At 48.1% G+C, this 17,957-nt stretch overlaps 3 protein-coding genes across 3 annotated transcripts; 2 read left to right on the top strand and 1 right to left on the bottom strand.

Moving 5' to 3' along the window:
* The first annotated feature begins 6,240 nt into the window (after positions 1–6,240).
* Positions 6,241–7,397, top strand: LOC128277742 (UPF0389 protein CG9231). The gene is made up of 3 exons (XM_053016250.1): positions 6,241–6,443; positions 6,664–6,933; positions 6,993–7,397. The coding sequence occupies exons 2-3, from the start codon at positions 6,665–6,667 to the stop codon at positions 7,213–7,215; spliced, it is 492 nt and encodes a 163-aa protein (XP_052872210.1). The 5' UTR covers positions 6,241–6,443; position 6,664; the 3' UTR covers positions 7,216–7,397.
* On the bottom strand, positions 7,370–9,625 carry LOC128277741 (nucleolar protein 11). The gene is made up of 3 exons (XM_053016249.1): positions 9,494–9,625; positions 8,844–9,411; positions 7,370–8,784 (listed from the first exon to the last, which is right to left on the bottom strand). Exons 1-3 carry the CDS (start codon positions 9,623–9,625, stop codon positions 7,370–7,372), a joined length of 2,115 nt encoding a protein of 704 aa, XP_052872209.1.
* A 483-nt stretch (positions 9,626–10,108) lies between these two features.
* LOC128277660 (E3 ubiquitin-protein ligase listerin) lies at positions 10,109–17,915 on the top strand. Its single transcript, XM_053016152.1, has 13 exons — positions 10,109–10,179; positions 10,291–10,889; positions 10,951–12,298; positions 12,650–13,768; positions 13,835–14,104; positions 14,172–14,398; positions 14,470–14,653; positions 14,727–14,910; positions 14,973–15,055; positions 15,121–15,597; positions 15,668–15,782; positions 17,055–17,458; positions 17,524–17,915. Exons 1-13 carry the CDS (start codon positions 10,147–10,149, stop codon positions 17,749–17,751), a joined length of 5,271 nt encoding a protein of 1,756 aa, XP_052872112.1. The 5' UTR covers positions 10,109–10,146; the 3' UTR covers positions 17,752–17,915.
* The last annotated feature ends 42 nt before the right edge of the window (positions 17,916–17,957 follow it).

Here is a 17,957-nt window from a genome sequence, read left to right as displayed (position 1 = left end):
ATGCGACGTTTCATACCGAATGGCGTAAATGGGGTCGACCGCGATGGCTTTGCCGAGTGTAATAAAAATGATTTAACTCTCGAAATTCGATAATATTCCAATACACCAGAGTATGCAGACAACTGACTTTCTGGCGCCCACCGCGTTAACCCACTCGAATGTGTCCCGGAGGATCGAAGCGGAGCACAGCGGCCCTCCTGCTGCTGCTGGGCCTAGAAAGTCGGGTTCCAGAATGCTTCACTCTCGACGTGGTGACGAGTTATGGCAAAACGCGGGATGTAACCGGGCGGGACAAACCACCACAGAACCGCAAAACACTTCTTGTCGCCCGCCAAAGTATCCTATCCGAGGTCGATTGTCGCGCCGCTGGAGACCTAGCGTGCAAAAAATAGGATCGGAACACAATCTGCCGTGAATTACCGCCCGTTACACAAAGTGGCTACAATAAAAGCCAATAAAACGCTACGAATTTACAATAGGCCGGAAGAAGCTTATCTCATTTTTTTCTTTGTAATTCGAGAGACAACATTCTGAGGCCAGAAAAATGGCACCAAACGGGTGAAAAGGGTAATAAAAACAGATTTTGCCGTTATTGATAGTTTAACGGATACTGTTGTCGCTGCTGAGTTGCGAAATGAGTTTACTTTACACGATTTATTCTGCGGTTGTGGTGAACTGTTGCGGTTTTATGAGCTTAATTTTGCCTCGTTTTTAACGCGTTTGCTTAACAGATTTATCGAAGCGTTACTGGTCACACAGCTGAGTCACACATTCTTCAATATTTAACTGTTTCATACTTGTCTGAAGTGTGTAAAGTTGTGTGTATAGTGACTTAAAGGCTATGGCTAAGCTCCACGAAAGTTCCTTTCGTTTCTTTGCTCCAACCGTAAGCCGATGCTGAGCCCTCGCTGCTCGCTCAGCGTGACCGCAGCATTAAGAGTATGCCACAAAAGTCAGCTAGGACCGGCACACTAACAGAGCAATCAGTCTTTCTGGCCGCTGACCATCTCTCAACCAAACAACCGTCGGTGACCCTTACAGAAACTCAAGCACATAACTTAACCCCCAACGCCCGACCGCTTTCCACGGTACCGGCCGCCCCACAGCAGCAAAACCTGGTCCGGATTCCGGATGCTTTTCTGGCGTGGGGCTGGTGGTGGTTGGTCGCAAAACCGTCCGGGCAATAAATTTCCAATATTTACAATCAAAACTACCTCTGCGGACAGATACACTGCGCCCGACGATGGTGCAGATCCGGCGCTCTCGGTAGTTTTGGGTTTTTGAATAATTTGAGCATAACGAAACAATGACCGCAAAAGTCCCGGATGCGCAGGAACACAATTGTTGCTGGCAAGCGAGTGCTCGTTTCCAGTTGCTGTTGTTGTAATGGAAAAATAAACATTTCCGCCCGTAACTCAGTAACTCATGCACACCCCGTCAGTAATCCACGGGGTCAGATTGGAGTTGGACCCCCCCTCCTGGGGCAAGGGTTCACAAGGTGAGGCCACCTTTTGGTAGCTTATCCGTGCATCTTGACGTGAGTACTTCTTGTTGTGTTTGCACAGAGACAATAAAAAGCATCCCGACAGGTTTGTATTTCTAGCTCTGGGCCTCGTGGGGCCGTGTAGAAGTAGTTCCTAAAAGTACCGATAATCAAGCCGTACAAACAGTGCACAAAATGCCATCGAACTTTACGGTTAAACTAAACTGGCATTATCAACGTCGAGGGCTTACGAGCGGCATTATTTATCTTCGCCACCCCGGGGCCTCCCAGCTGGCACCACGGGTAACCGAGAGTAAATATTACTGGATGGCATATTTGTAAGCTTGGATGGAATGAAATTAATTCCGGCAACCCCAACAAGGAATGTCCTGCGTTGCCCGTGCCATTGGCGTGTGAATGAAATGAATGGCTTTTGATGATCAGTTGAAGTGAGTGCTGTCGGGTCGGTTCCGGCCAGTTTTCCCACGATAATCTAGCCTGGTACCGGCGGCACGGGGCACGGCCTCCCCCCCCCCCCCCCCAAGCTGCTCCCTTCCCGCGGTTGGGTTCCAGTTCAGGCATAGAAAAGACATTCACACATCGGATGAACAAGGGTTTACGACATATTTTATTGGCAAAAAGGTATGCCCGTCCACTGCATCCCCGTCGGTTACATCAGTTAGAATATTTTTGTTCTAGTCTTTCGCACATTTGACCCCGCCGCTCATACGTCGAAAAGCTAGGACCAGCGGACAATACAGACATCAGCCTCTGATCCGCACGTTCCATGCTGCTGCGAGGCCTCGCTTTGTTATCTTTGCGGAAGGTGAATTTTAATGAACGATAGCATGGTAATCCCTCTTTTATGATTTATTTATGGGTCCTATTTGGGGACCCAATCCCGTGTCCAACAATGACCGCCGGTACGAAATGTTTTTCCACAATCGCTTGCATCCCACTGCCTACGATCAAGTACTGTTTGGGATCTAGGGGAGAAAAATATGATTTTAATACTATCCCCAGACAACCCGGACCTCAGGCTGTTTTGAAAATTGAGCTTGTGGACCTCCAGAACCCTCCGCCCCAATGATAGTAGACAGGTCGGTGCCCAATAACCGTCAATTGGGGATTGCAAGCCACCGAAACCGAACGTCGACCAACAAACGAGAAAACTTTCCGTCCCACCGAGCAACGAAGAGCTCTCGAGTCTCGACCGAAGCGACCGAAATGAACGCTCCCGGACTGAAGGGATATTGTTTAAAGGATTATATTCAACTTATGTCAATTCCTGTCCAAATGAAAGAGCAAATTTTACGACTAAATTGACATACTGTTCTTTGGATCTAATCAATCCATTCTTACCACCAGACCAAAACGAAATCGAGTGTGATGTTCGGTGCGTGTTCGAGATGCCAACAGTAATTAAAAGTGTGTCCACCGAAAGTTTTTACCTTTTGCTCTCGACAGATTGTTTTCATGGTTTAACCGATTTGGGTGAAACAATTTTCCAACAATTTCACAGCATCAGCTGACGGAAAGCACACTCAGCGAACGAGAGCAAATATCGAATGATCGCATGCGACTCCCGCGTTCTCCCCAGGAGTCAGTGTAGCGAAAAATTCATTAAACAATGAGTAATCGATTTATCATCTTGTCAAACCCGCCAGCGCACGGCCATCGCGTGCAGTTTATTAAGAAACGCTCCGTTTCAACGGCTGAGAGGTTGAGTGAGCTACTCAAAAGGATATCCGTGCTTAAGGATCCTTCACGAGCCCGCGTGGTGCTCGCGAAGGGTCACCGCTTCGTGAAGATTTTCCGGAATTTCCACTTGTCTCGCTGATTACTTAAAGATGGTCGAACTTGCCGATACAGATTCCACTTCCGGGTGCCGTTCGCCCGGGTTTGAGTTTGATTGACGTTGCGTCACCGGAAGGCAAGAAATCGCCACCCGAAAGAATGTCAAAAGTTCCAAACGCACTTCCGGCACGAAGGATGGAAGTTAATGCACCGAAAGTCGAGTTCGTGCCGTGCTTCCGTTTTACGCTGGACGTCCTGTGAGGTGGAAAGTGTGGGGTCAAGATTTGGCAGTTTTATTCATTCACCTACTCATTTTCCCATTTTCCACTCCACTCGCTGGGGCGACTGTGCAGTAGTCGCCCCCGTCTGGCCTCCATCCAGCCTCCGGCTTGTGGGGCGTGCGTTGGTGGGTAACTTTTTTAATATAAAGTTTTTCGATTTTCATAAAAAGTTATGGCCCGCGAGCATGTTACTTATTGTTTAATTTTCAATCGCTTCACAGATTAACGCAAGTGATCTCGAATGATTGGCGCCGATCAATAGCCGATGGACCCGACCAATAGGGCAGAGCCCGTTGCCGCACAAGACACAGTCATTCACATTTATGACTTTGCCTCGTTTACGGTTGAGAGATAATGAATTCCGTTTTTGAAAACATTCCCAACTCGGTGAGCGATGAGTTTGATGACTCTTCATCCATTTGCGATGAGACTTAGTATTCAGCATCCTTTCGGAACCGAAAAATCGAATCAGGGAGCAGGCAGGATTTGTGGAACTCCGCATCAACCCGTATCGATGTCGAAGCAAGCAAGTTGCGCCCACGGAACGGGAGAAAATTAATTAGAATCTAGAACTTGCAATTGAATGGCTCCATCCGAAAGGATTTGCCATTTGCGGCGACCTATGGCAACGGAAGGGATTGCCTGTGCTGACGGAACCGAGCGGACCCATACCGATCGGCCGGACGATTGAAATTGATGACCGAAATAACCGTTGAGAACGGTTGTACGATGTAATGACTGGAGTAATGAGAAAAACTTCATAAGAAAGCTGGTGCATTTCTTCTAGCGGACCTGTGCACCGTGACCGGAGCTTTTACCAGAATGTTAATTACGGACGTTTGCATTAACTGGGAGCGCTAATTAATTGATGCCGGACGCTGTGTCTAACATCAAATTACAATAATTATGCACTTCCAATAACGACGTGCTGATGCCAGGTTCTCGCTATAAACAAGATTTGACCTCAATTAAATGGTGAACTGTATAAAACAGTTTCTGCGGAATACGGATCCCATCAAATAGGAGATTTGCAAGATAAACTAATTAAAATGTAAAACAACTTAGCAAATCAAACCACTTTTATAGTTTATTTATTTTTCATTCTAAAAAACTCCCAAAATAATTGGGTAATGCGAGAGCCAAACAGTTGAGCCCTTTATCAACGGAAACCACGCACCAGCAGAGATTGACAATTTGCAGTTTCAACCCGGCTAAGCTACGGATTGGATAATCTATTAGCAATCTCCCAAAACGCCGTCAGCACAGTTGGGACCAACACTCGAGCTCCAACGACCACCGGCAACAGGAAGGACCGGCCGGGGCAATGTGTTGCTATTCGGTTGTTTTTCCAAAAGCATTAGTAACACAATTTGCAGCCACTCATCCTCAACTTTGGCTTGGTTTGGTGTGTTGCACTGGAAAAGAAACGCGCCGTAACTTCGTAATAGTGGCCCCCGGAATGGTTGCCGCCGAGGATGCTGGTGGCATGGTGAAAGCGAGCATAAACTATGCCCTCGTAACCCCCTTGCCCTCCTCGAGAGAGCACAGGGAATATTCGGTTCCGAAACAGAGCGAAATATGGTGCGATATCCTTACATAATGCATTGCCGTTGCTGCAAGAGTCGCATATTTTCTAATGCCTAACGCACAGCAGAAGCATCGTACCGCTCATAATCACACTGATCGTCGTTAGGCGCGAAAAATAAAATAAAATATATGAACTTTACAGAAGGAATCCATTTTCTGATTGAAAGCTTCATGTAATTGTCCTTTTTCATTTAATTTATTTTTGTTCATTTTCATTGTCACAGGAAGTTATACTTATTTTGAGCCACTCTCTTAGTACCCATAGTTGAAATTGCAACTTGTGACCAACGGATGGCGCGGAATGGTCCCCTTAGTTTGCATTTCTTTTTCTAGCCTTTTTCTAGGCTAGCCAGTGCCTTTTCGCCAGGCATCCTTGGCCGGCTTCAGCGTTCGATCTCACATACAGTTTATTAACACAGCCGCAGAAGCTTTTGCCATCCCGCTGTTTTATCTTGTCCTGCCGGCAACAGGACCGCGGCGTCGCCATTACTTACACATTGTTGTGGATGCTGTCCTGCGGTTGTCATCGTCGACCGGCTTCCGGCCAAGATCCGTCGCTAATTTGCACATCCATGGACGAAACGCATTCGTGCACCTCCTTCTCCAATTTACCTTATTCCGTTTGAACATGGTTTCATCATACAATGCAATGACCCTGTTGCAATGTTTTACCGGAAGTGTTGACTTTGGATCCCTTTCGGTTTGTTGAATAATTGAATCAAAGACTTTTAAACTTAATATCAACCAAGGATATTATGTGAGCTGTTATCATAGTACAATTGTGTATTCGTAAAACATTTCTTGAGTTGTTTTTCATTGTGGGTTTGATCTGAGACCTTAGTTTGATCATAGAATTATGTAAGTTCGAATGTTTTAGTATGAAAAGACCCATCTACCGAGAGAATAATGAAATAATTTACCAAAAACTTAACATTTACCATAGGAAACAATTATTCACCAACGTTTTGTTAAATAATAAAAATAATTAATATTTCCGGAACCCTTGCAGTAAGCTACGCCACTGCCCCTGTTTCGGGCTGTCAGCTACGCCAATGTTTTTGATATTTCCCCTCCATCGATGGTGGGGTTTTTGACAGCAACTCAGCTGTTTGTTGATCCTCAGGACGAACGATTGATTGCATTGATAAAATTGAATAAGCAATAAATATCGCGACCATAAAGTACAAGAGCACATTTAGGTGAACGTATTAGCCCGAGTTATATCCTGCAATTAACCGGTTAAGTGTGTCGCTGTAAATTCTACATTGGGATTGGGTTTTGAATCACACTCACACGTAAGTACATATTATTGTGTAATCTGTCCGCTTGTTGTCCAGATGGCGCAGCATTCAAAACAATTGGTTACCTGTTGTTGAACTTTTTATCCGGAACCGGCCGGTAAAAAGTTATTTGCTGAAAACCGGTGCCCGCTGTCATTATGCTGGCGCGGCAGCAGATCAGACGCGGAAACCGGTTTTTGTTGACTGCGTTCTCTCATTACCCTTTCTCCGTTAGGATGAACTACTTGCGCACAGCATGCGAAATCGCACGTAGGTCCGCCACTGGCCTGCAGCATAAGCCGGCAAGGACGACGTTGTTTCAGTCACGTAGCGCCCGTGCGTTCTGTTCCCAGGTAGAACCAAAGCAGACGCCCAAACCGAGCCCTACGATTGGCAATGGGCCGAAACTGAGTACACATACCCACTCTCCAAACAACTTGGAAAAACGTATGCTTGTGTTTACGAAACGATACAAATCGTTGGATGAAGTGCCCAGCTTCGTCAGGTAAGCCACCGTAGTTCAAACTGGCCAACCGATCGCCAATATGCTTCCGTTTTGTGCAGCCAAGAAACTATGGAGCGGGTCCGGAATCAGGTGCGCATCAAGATCGCCAATTACATGATGATTGCGACGGCGATCGGTTGCATCATTATGGTGATCAGCGGGAAGCAGGCACAGGAGCGAGGAGAGTCCGTGTCCCAGATGAACCTTGACTGGCACAAGGAGTACAACGAGAAGGCTCGCCAAGAGTACGAGGCTTCCCTGGCGGCCGAAGCGAAAAAGTGAAAACCTTTTACCATCTCTGTTCGGATGTATTTGAGTTTTGAGTATTTGTTGTCCTCGCAGTTGTTCTGCCACACCATGATGTAAATAAAGTAGGTGAATGAATAGGCTTGGTAGAATATTATTCCTTTTTATTATACGCTCGCTCTCTTGTAGGTCAGTAAAGCTGAATCGTCTCAACAGTGTACCATTTGTTAGTGCTGGCGGACGAGAAGCCTTTCTTACGCTCCACTATATGCTGTAGTTCGGGAACAAACGATTTCAGTTGCCGCAGCGAACCGATGTGGCCGTCCACGATGGCCAGGATTCGTCGCAACTGCTCGAGAACGATGTCGTCTTTCGACAGCAAGAACTGCTGATAGTGCGAATCAAGCAGCACCATGATCCATTCGACGGTTTTCTCATCACTGTCGAACCGATCGCCATTGTGCAGTGTCTCACTCAGCGTTGCCATCGGGTCGACCAGCAGATATTCCAGGTGCTGCAGTAGCTTCAATACGGTGGTAAAGTCAATTCCGCCTCGAACAATCGGAATTAACGACGAACGATTGAAGCTACACGAAAGGACGACGTTCAAAAAGTCACGTCGAGATGGATGGGTCTTCTGTGCGTTGATAATTACATTCTGGCTAGCCAAAGGCTCCATCGCCTCGGGAACGGTGTTCAACTCGTTAACATCTGGTTCGGAATTTTCATCGGTAGCTTCAAATTCTAAGCTCATGGCATACTTCAATGTCTGGACAAGGAGTCTCTCCGAGACGACCGAATAACGCTTCAAACACTTGGCGATGTCGTTCGATAAGTTGGCCTTGATCATCAACGGAACAATTTTGTCGCATATGTCCAGCTCGGAATAACCGCTGCGTTCCATCTCTTCGGCGATCAGTTCACATTTTTCGCTCAGCACCAAAGGGCCCAGAATCGGGTCCGGGTTGTTGAACAGCTTCAGTTGAACCTCCTCTTGCGTCGCATCGTGAACAACTTCTATCGGCAGCGATTCACGGTAAATCTGACGTAATGTTGCTTCGAAATCTTGCTCACTAGCGTACTGGTGGTATAGAGGCGATGGCTCATCTTCCGGGTCATCGTCTTCTTCCTTCACTTCCTCTACAGGTGGTAGCGAACCGCCGAACGTGTAGCCTTCACAAAATTCCGCTTCGTCGTTGATACTTTCGTCATCGATCGTGCTCGAAAGATCAAACGTTCGCTGGCTGCCAATCAGGTCCGAGAGCTGCTCTTTGCTGATTTTGAACGGAACGACTGCCAACGTTTCCCCACACGCGAGCAAAATGTTGCTCTCTACCACCCAGATACGGGACGCTCGGAAGTAAACCTTAAAGTATTGCTTCGCCTGAAACACTTTAAATTGAACGTTGAAGAGCGCCAATGTTGCGCCGTCCCGATTACTGTTGTTCGCGTAAATGGCGATACAGTCCTTGCCAACGCTGGCCATCGAAAGCGGCTGACTGACGTCGACGCTTTGAACAAGCTCGAAGAAGTTTCCCACGCCCTCCTGTTGCTTCGGTGACTGGCCGAGGCTGAGCTGAAGGATGAAGAGCCGCCCGTCGGACCCTGGAATGGACAAAACCTCCATCAAAGTACGGGCCAAACATTTAGACTGTCGTGCTTACAAAGCGTTATCAGTGATGGTCCTTCGCTGCTATCAACAATACACCGTCCGGCAAGCTGTAGTTCGTCGCCGATCCGTTCCAGTTTGATTTTCTGAAACCTGTTCACCACTTTCAGATCGGATTTACCCAGAAGGGCATAGTTCAGTTCCGTCGAGTCGTCCTTTCCGTTTCTCACGTAGTACGTCAGCAGCGGTGATCCGTCGTCCAGCGTTAGCACCTGGACATCTTGGATAGTGTGCGTCTCGTGGTCCACGTTCCCGGACTGCACAATGGCAGCCGGGTTCATGCGATCCCTGTTTCTAGTTTCCAATGCACTCTCGAGCGATTCGCAGGTCCCATCTTTGTACAGCACCAGTGTTTGGCCGCTGGCAACAGTGAACAAGTCCTGTACCACTCGGTACAACTTAATTTTTTTCACTGCATTCAAATCGTTCTGTTCTCGCTCCCAGAAACGCAAATATCGGCCACCGAAGACTCCAACGTAGCGTTCCGAGTTGAAATCGTAAACCACCTTACTACTGAGCCGATCCAGGACCGTCCAGCTACGTACCTGCCGTTGGTTGCTTAGCTACCAAGGAGAACAATCGCAGCAACCACCGTGCTGTTTAGAATTGGTTTTACGAACCGAACGCCGGTATGCGCCAGCTTACCTTCACGACAAGAATGATGTTCCGTCCGAGCGTATTGATAACACACCCAAGATCTACATCCCGCGACAGTCCTAGAAAATCTTCGATATTATTTATAGGGCACAGATTGTAATACGCGAGCAGTTTAGCCATTTTCTTCGCTAGAGCTACTGGGGAATTGCAAATTGTGTATGCAAACAAATGAAACAACGTGCTCTTCGTAAAGTGACAGTTCGCCTTTCGTTCGTCGATTGTTTTACATCGAGTCCGACAAATGCCGCTCCTTTCATCGATCTTTCGATAGCCACTCCGACAGAAGAAGATTGTCAAATGAGTTTCCCGCTGATGCGAAATCGTGGTGGACGAAAGTGTTTGTTGTTGCAAAACGTTAAGAAATATATCGTTCCAGCAGGATCTGGTTGGATCCATCGCCATTCACAAACTCCGTGGTGATCTCGCCGGTTCATGTTGTAAAAGTGTAATCCTCGCCCCAAGAATTGCAACTGCTTCATTTCGATTGTTGGTAACGCAACGGGACTACGCAGTGTGTGAAACTCGGATTTTGCTACGTGGTCGAAGGCAGCCGATAAACAAGGGCTTTTCTCTATTGCAACGTTTGCCATTGCAAACCAAGTGCTTTGAGATAAACCTGACCAAATTTTCAACCAGAAATCATGGGCGGAAAGCGTACGAAAAACAACACTAAGGTATGTAAACAACTGCGGTCTGGCGGACGTGTGGGAACTGAATCTTCAACCGGATCTCAAGCACGGCGCACTACGATAGATCGATTTACATAACTTGCTCCGTATCCACAGCCTTCCAGCTCGGGCCGCAGTGCGGAACTGCTCGGTACGTCCGTACCGACGCTCTTCGGATTCACTGCTCTCGACAGCACGACCATGCCGGTCGTGCCCGGATTCGTACAGATCGATCCAAACCACGGCATGGACGAAATGGATCCCAATCTCGACGATACGCTGCAGATAGTGCTGCGAAAAATGCTGAAAAAAGACCCGACCACCAAAACGAAAGCGCTCCTCGAGTTCACCGAACTCATCGGCAGTGCGGAGGTGGATGTGGTGAAAGCAGTGCTTCCATTTTGGCCACGAATCTACGTGAACCTTTCGACCGATGCGGAGCACCGGGTACGCGAAACGGCCCAACAAGCGCAGGCTGCCATCGTTACGCGGGCCGGAAAGAACATTGCCCCGTTCCTGAAGCAGTTTGTTCCGGCATGGATCTCTTCTCAGTACGATTCCTATGCACCGGCGGCCAGTTCCGCACAGCAGTCATTCGGTCGGGCCTTTCCCCCAGCGAAGGTTAGCGAAGTGTTTGTGTTTTGTGAAAACGAAATTTTGGATTATTTTACGAAAAATTTAACCATCCACACGGCCATCACCTTAAGCAACCCGAAGTAAGTTACGGACACTCGATGCCATTCGCCGTCCGCTTCATTCGTTTCCATTCGTTTGCAGATCGCACACACCGGAAGAGTGTGAAAACAAGTATCAGCGTGTGCTCATATCCAGCCTGCGGGGTTATGCGCTTTACTTGACCAAGATTCCGGTGGAAAGTTTGAAAAAGTCGGCGGAAAAGAATGGTGCCATGCTGGCGCACTCGAAATTCTGGACGTACCACAAGCACAAAACACCCGCCGTACGATCCGCATGGTTTGAGGCCATCTCCGCGCTGCTACAGTTCGGTCCGTTTCTGGCCGAGAAACATGAGGCCGCGATCACCAGCAACGTGTTTCAGTTTATGGACGAAACGGACCCCACCGTCGTGTCGCACGTTTGGAGTTCGATTGTGCTGATCCAGGCCAACATCCCCGGCTGGCACAATTATGTGAACTTCGAGAAAGCCGTGTTTCCCAAGCTGTGGAAGCTGCTGAAAAGTGGTGGTGCCGGGAATGCCGCCTGCATTTACCCGCACATGCTGCCGCTGGTATCCGGATGCACACGCGAAGTTCTGGGAGCGGAGCGATTGGCCAAATTCTATTCCCTTTTCTTCGAAAACATCAATGAGGGGCTGAAGGCAGTACGGGCGAGTCGGTCCGATGTATCGGCCATCTCTCAAGCGTACTACGAAGTTTTCCAGTACGTCATTGTGCATTCAGTTCGTGACGGTGCCATGAACGATGCAGAATTGGGAGAATTTTGTATGAACCTGCTCGAACGTCACCTCATTGGCGTCATTGCGTGGTGCATTACAAGAGAAACGTCCTGCGGAAAGTACGTGTTCCAAAACATGATCAATCTGCTCGATCACTGGTGTCAACACAGCGCTTCGCACGGCCTATACATGGAGCTGCTGGCCACATTCTGGGAACGCCTGTACGAGGTGATCAAGGATAGTGTAAATTGTAAAGAGAACCCGCCCAGCATCACGGATTCGCACCTGGATCTGGTGCAGAACTTGAAGCGCAACTCGTACAAACGGGTTCAATTTCCAGTAGAACTCGGCACCAACGACACCGTGGACGGATCAGGCAGTGCATCTTCCAACGAACGTGCGATCTTATTCGAGAACAAAATCGAACAACTGGTTTACAAAATATGCCAACTGTACATCGCTAAGATCACTGTCGATCGTGAACGAGAATACCTGGTTCAGTTGGAGCAGTTCATGCGGGCATTCCAGCGTCGCGAGATGTTTGTGTTTCTGGCCAACGGTAGTGAAAATCTGTCGCCTCTATTCGACCCGTTTGCTCGCTGGTTGCAAGACCCCAAGCTTCAGTCGGAGTACGTAGTGGACGTGATATTCATTCTGTATCAGTACCTCAACGCGGAAGAGCGTATGCTGATGCTGAACAAGTGGATAAAGGTAGATTTTAAGTTCATTGTTCTGTGCCATCCTTCGTTTGTTGATTTTGCGACATCCGTAGTGACGAAAAAGCGAATCGAATGAAGTACAAAATCCTTTTAAAAAAATGTAGTATCGCGTGTCCCGATTCCGTCACACCGTGACACAAACAATGCACATTTAATGCTTGGTGACAAAAAATCAGTCGCGATCAAACTTTTGGGCGTTGTTGAAACAGTGGTTTTCCGATGTCCATGGCAACCTGTGAAGGAATGCGATAAACAACATATGAATACAGCGCACAAAGAGTCGAGCACTGACATTAACGAATGTTGCGTGTCCGATACTTACTCTGATTTGCTTGTTTTGCAGATGGCAAATAAAACCGTTCGGAACTGGATCATTACGCGAGCATTGAGCCACCCTCTGTGTCAGGATCCCGCAATAAAACGGTTCCTTTCGCAGGCCGAGGCATCGGAGACAATCGTCGACTGCGCCCGCGAAGTTGCCAATGGTAACACGAAGGACAACATGATCCTGCTACAGAAGTGTTTCTTCGTTCAAAAGAGCGGCGAAATATTGATAGATGCGAAAACCTGTGGCCAGATCCTCGACACCATCACGGCCCCACTGCTTAGCGCCGAAGCGGAAGAAGTGCACGACGTGTGCATCAGTTTTCTCGCTCAAACGATGCCAATCATCTGCGGCGACGAGTCCTTGTCCGAGCTGCATCGTCCGCTGTTCCGCACACTGTTCGACTTCACGGTACATAATGTGGAAAGCGATCACCTATCGGATGATACACTTTGGGAGGCGACGACCGCTTGGCAGGGTTCACTGTCCGAGGAGCACATTAAGGTGGACGAAACACTAACGCGCGAATGTGTCGCGGCTCTCGAAGTTCGTTTGCGATCGCTCTACGCACAAGATGACGGTAACACACTGATTCTGGTAGAGAAGCTGGCGGAAATTGCGGCCAAATTCATGGCATGCTCAACAGAATGGTTGAAAAGCGATGATTTGAAGCGTCGTGAACACATCGACTCCATGTTGGCCAAACTGTTTGACAGCAACGTAACGGAAGAAAAACTTCACACAGAAACCATGGTTCAGCTGGCGACTTACATCGAACTTCTTCACGGTCGCCTCACGACGACGACACAGCCAAAATTAGCTTCCACAGCGGCCACGGTGGAACAGTGCTCAAACCCTTCTTTGCAAAATTTGCTCCTTCGAGCCGTGTATTCCTTATCCATTGTTGACAAGCTTTCCCGTAAGGCCAAACAGACGCCACTGAGAGGCGAGCAGGAGGAGAACATGGAAGTAGATCTTCCGAGTAATGCGACGGAGGAAATGGACGACTGCGAGACATCCAACGATGCCGATGAGCTAATGATTTTGAACGACTGGTCGGAACTGATTTATGAAAAGATACTATCTGTGATATACTTAGCTACCGTCGGCGATACAATTTTATACAATACCGAACAGGTAAGAGGGTATTATCTGGAACCATTCTCCTATTTTTGCTTACTCCATTTTCAATCGATCTTGCAGCTGGAACCGTCCGTGGAAAGTCTGATTCTAGCCGTGCAGGAAAAGATAACTCTCATGCTGAAGAGCACACCGCACAATATACTGCAGCAAATCAAGCTGAAACTATTAGCCCTGGCCAACGAGCGAGGTTTGCTCTGGGCTAAATCGCTCACGACGCTGCTGGTGGTCGATCTGTACGCGGATAAGGAAAATGGGCCCGTTCTACTTTACGAAGATGCGTCTACCTTTGTCAACAGTGACGATCTTATGTCGTACATTAACATTTTACAGGTGACACTGTCCGGTATGCCTCAAGTCATCTGATGTTACTAACACGGTATTTTGCTCATTTCCACAGTGTTTATCGGCCAAAATGCAACCGAAATGTCTTCCGATCGGACCGAACCTTTTCGAAAACTATTTCGACGTACAGGTGAAGCTCGCCTCGGCACGGTGTTTGATTGAGAACCATTTTGCTACCAACTACAACGAGCTGAACGACCGGAAAATCATCGGCAACTGCCTGATAGTGTTGCACGAGCTCATTTCCCGGCAGACGGCACAGAAAATGTTGCTTTACAATTGGTAAGCACAGTTGTGGTTGATACTTTTTGATCCTTTTTTTATGCTTATTCGGTTTTTTTTCTTCTGCCCAGTGATCTTTCCCAAGCGGGCGAAAACAAACTCTTCCTCGATGTGGAGGTGGCCCATCTGCTGACGGTGGTGCTGCGGCACTTCCCTTCCGAGCTGGACATCACCAAGTGGGACTTTATTCGCATTGCACTCAGCTCCTGGACGCTTTCGGCCTCGAAAAGTTTCGCCAACTTCCACAACCATAATGTATGTCAACCTACTTAGTAATTGTTTCCAAAGGTATTAATTCGGATTTGTTTTTTTCGTTTTGCCCGCCTAGATTTCAATCTTCATAGCGGCCGTGTTTCAACTGTTCAGCGGTTTGATGCAATTCTTCAGCGCAGAACGTTTACGCAGTTCGTCGGAAATGCTTACAAACGTGGTCGAGGAATGGGATAATGTTTTCGCGAAAGACGTAAACTTGGTGTTACTAAAAACTTTCATCGGAATTGTCGGTCAATTAGGTATGGTATCATTTGAAACGGCCATTAGAACCCAGGCTATAAGATTTGTGAAACAATTGTAGATCGCAACAGAAGGGCAGACCAATACTTCATCGAAGCGATCAGCTCGCATATCGAAGCCTTAGATTTTTCGCACGTATTGAAGGTAAGCATCCGCTATCCCTCGCTTGTCGTTTCTACCCTTTTGAAAACATTCACTTCCCGTTACAGGCCAATAAGGTAGACTCAAAAACATCCCTGGACGATCTCATGACATTCGCGCTCACCAACGTGCAACACTGGAACTGTCGGGTTCGATATGCCGCCGGTTTCATTCTGAAATCCTTATCGTTGGGACTGATTCAGCGCGATCTGGAGCAGCTGCTCAAGCGTACGGAATCGTCCGAACAACCACAGCAGACCGACGCAGAACTGGAAGAGAATTGGCACTTGTTGCAACGCTTCAAGTTGGAGCTCGATCAGTACGAAGATCTGTTGCGGGACTTTGTATCCGATTTCAACTACAAATCGTCGGACGCAGACAGCACATTGAACCAACCAATGAGCGGTAGCCAAGGACAGAACACGAAATTACGATGCTTGCCGTTTCTTTTGCTGTGGGATTGCATTCTAGACATCTGTGCGAAGGCACCGTCGGAGCTACGATCTATCTACGCCGCATGGATAACGCACCACCAATTTGAACACGTAAACTACGCATAAAGTTGCAGCTCACGAACTGCGACCGATCTAACCCTACGCTCTCCTAATTTTCCAGCTCCTGTTACCTACGCTGTTTAAACTGATGCCACAGGAAATTTTGCGCAATCCCGACACTTGCGCCGTCTATGGACAAGCAATGTTTTCCAGCTTGCAGTGGAGCCAAATCAAAAGTAAGTGGCGGCCACAAGCAATGGTCACGGTACAAGCGTGTCGTCTTCGTCGTCTTTGTTATTCGGTTGCGTGTCCTCTTCGTCGCTTTCGACATTCTGAGTTTCTTGCACAAGTGTTGGTTCGCTTTCATCAACCGCCGACGATTCTAGGTTTTCTTCTACTCCATTCGTCGCTCCATCGGTTCCATTGTGAACGGCCTGGTCCGAATTTCCAGTGACATCTTGTACGCATTCGGCATCGTCACTATCAGCGATTAGAACTGTCCCGAGTATGCTCGAATGGATCGAAAGCAACGAGTTCCCTCTCGTTTTAAACGAAATGTTGGTCGCTTGCAACAAGCGACATATCCATTGAGCATTTTTTTCAGAAAACTCCACGTAAAATCTGTTCATGATGTCGCCGTCGTAATTGGTCTCGGTCACTTCCGGTGGACGTATGTTTATGAGCTGGCATACGTGGAAAAGTATTGCCTCTGCGGCGCGCTGTCCATCGCTGTCCAACGGACCGAGTTCACCAGCCAGATAATAGTATTGGAGTTTTTTCGCTAGCTTTTGGATGGTTTCTGTCAAAAGCTGGATTTCTAAGCGTCTTTTCTCGCGCTGAATTCGAGTTTCACGCTTTGCCCGATAGTGGCGCAAGTTGGCATCGTCACGCCGCTGCTGCTTTGCGTGCTCCACTGCGTCCAGTATACTGACAAACGTTTCCGGTTTGAGAAACTCTTCTAGCCGTTCCTTTTGGGTTAACGAAAGACGAATCGCAAAGTTGTCCAACGTACTTCGGACGTGCACCTTTCTCGGCCGGGACAGCACTTTGATGCGGTTCGTAACCGAAGGCAACGTAGGACCGAAATTCTGAGGCGGCTGGAGAAATAGGCCACATACTTAGGTCTAGGTGTTTTTTGCGGATTGAAACTAATTTACCGTTTCTGTCGGTGTCGCAATGGGCGCAATATGTTGCGAAGCATCGAGTAGCTCCCGGATCTTAGACGGCTTCGGTTGACTCTTCTTCCACACGGTCGGAATTTGGTAAAGACCCGCGGATCGCTCACATCTCCGCCTCAGTGTTCGCTCTTTGGCGCCTGCCTTCAATTCGTGCTCTAACGATGACACCGGAACTTCGAGCGGAAACTGTTCGTGGACAGTTGCCGTACTTTGGGAACAAGAATTTTCCATTTCGTGTCAACCTCTTCGTCGACTGATGTGTGCGAAATTGCAAAGCCAAGCCTGCTAAGATTCTAAGGCTAACTTGTCTCATTTCTTCTCATCCATCAGTGCCCAGTACCAAACTTGAACGCTACGCCTGCCATCTGTACACACAAACGCTGCGTCACCTGCCGGTGATCGTGCGCCGATGGTTCAACGGCCTAAACCACCGGCATGCGACGATCGTCAGCAAAATTACCTCCAACTGCGTATCGGGACTGCTGTGCCAGGAAGAATTTCAGGCCCTCGTCGAACGCAAAGACCGGCAGGATAATATGCAGATCAAGGCACACTCTGCCCTTCGCCAGGTAACGGCGGTCTATTCGATCGATGAGGCAAAACTGGAGCTACAAATCACGCTGCCGAGTAACTTCCCGCTGGGTGCGGTCACCGTGGAAGGCGGCAAACAAATCGGCGGTCGGCTGCAGTCCCGGCAGGTCGTCATGCAGCTGTCCATCTTTCTCACGCATCAGGTACGTACCCACGGCGTTCAAGGGCGATTCGTTTACTCATATCATACCCACTCTCTCGTGAACAGAATGGATCCATCTGGGACGGGTTGTCGCTGTGGAAACGCAATCTGGATCGGAAGTTTGAAGGCGTCGAGGAGTGCTACGTGTGCTACAGTGTGATTCACCAGGACACGTGCCAGTTGCCGAAGCTGTCGTGCAAGACGTGCAAGAAAAAGTTCCACGGCCCCTGCCTGTACCGTTGGTTCAACACTAGCAACAAATCAACCTGCCCGATCTGTAGGAACATCTTCTAGGATGCGTTCAGGTGCACCGAACAACGAGTGAGCCACGCACCGTGTCTTATAGCTTTAGCTTGCTCATTCATAGTAATAGAAGAAAGAACAAACTGTGTTCGATTAGGCTACGTTACCGTTTACTGCGATTTTGTTTCATTAAGATGGTGTTACAGACAAAAGTAGGACCCTAGAACACAACGTAAATAAATCAAAATGCGTATAGC

This window comes from Anopheles cruzii, chromosome 2 (assembly GCF_943734635.1).
Source record: "Anopheles cruzii chromosome 2, idAnoCruzAS_RS32_06, whole genome shotgun sequence".
Lineage (NCBI taxonomy): Eukaryota > Metazoa > Arthropoda > Insecta > Diptera > Culicidae > Anopheles > Anopheles cruzii.
Note: the sequence above shows the minus strand (reverse complement) of the source record. Positions and strands in the feature narration are given on the sequence as shown.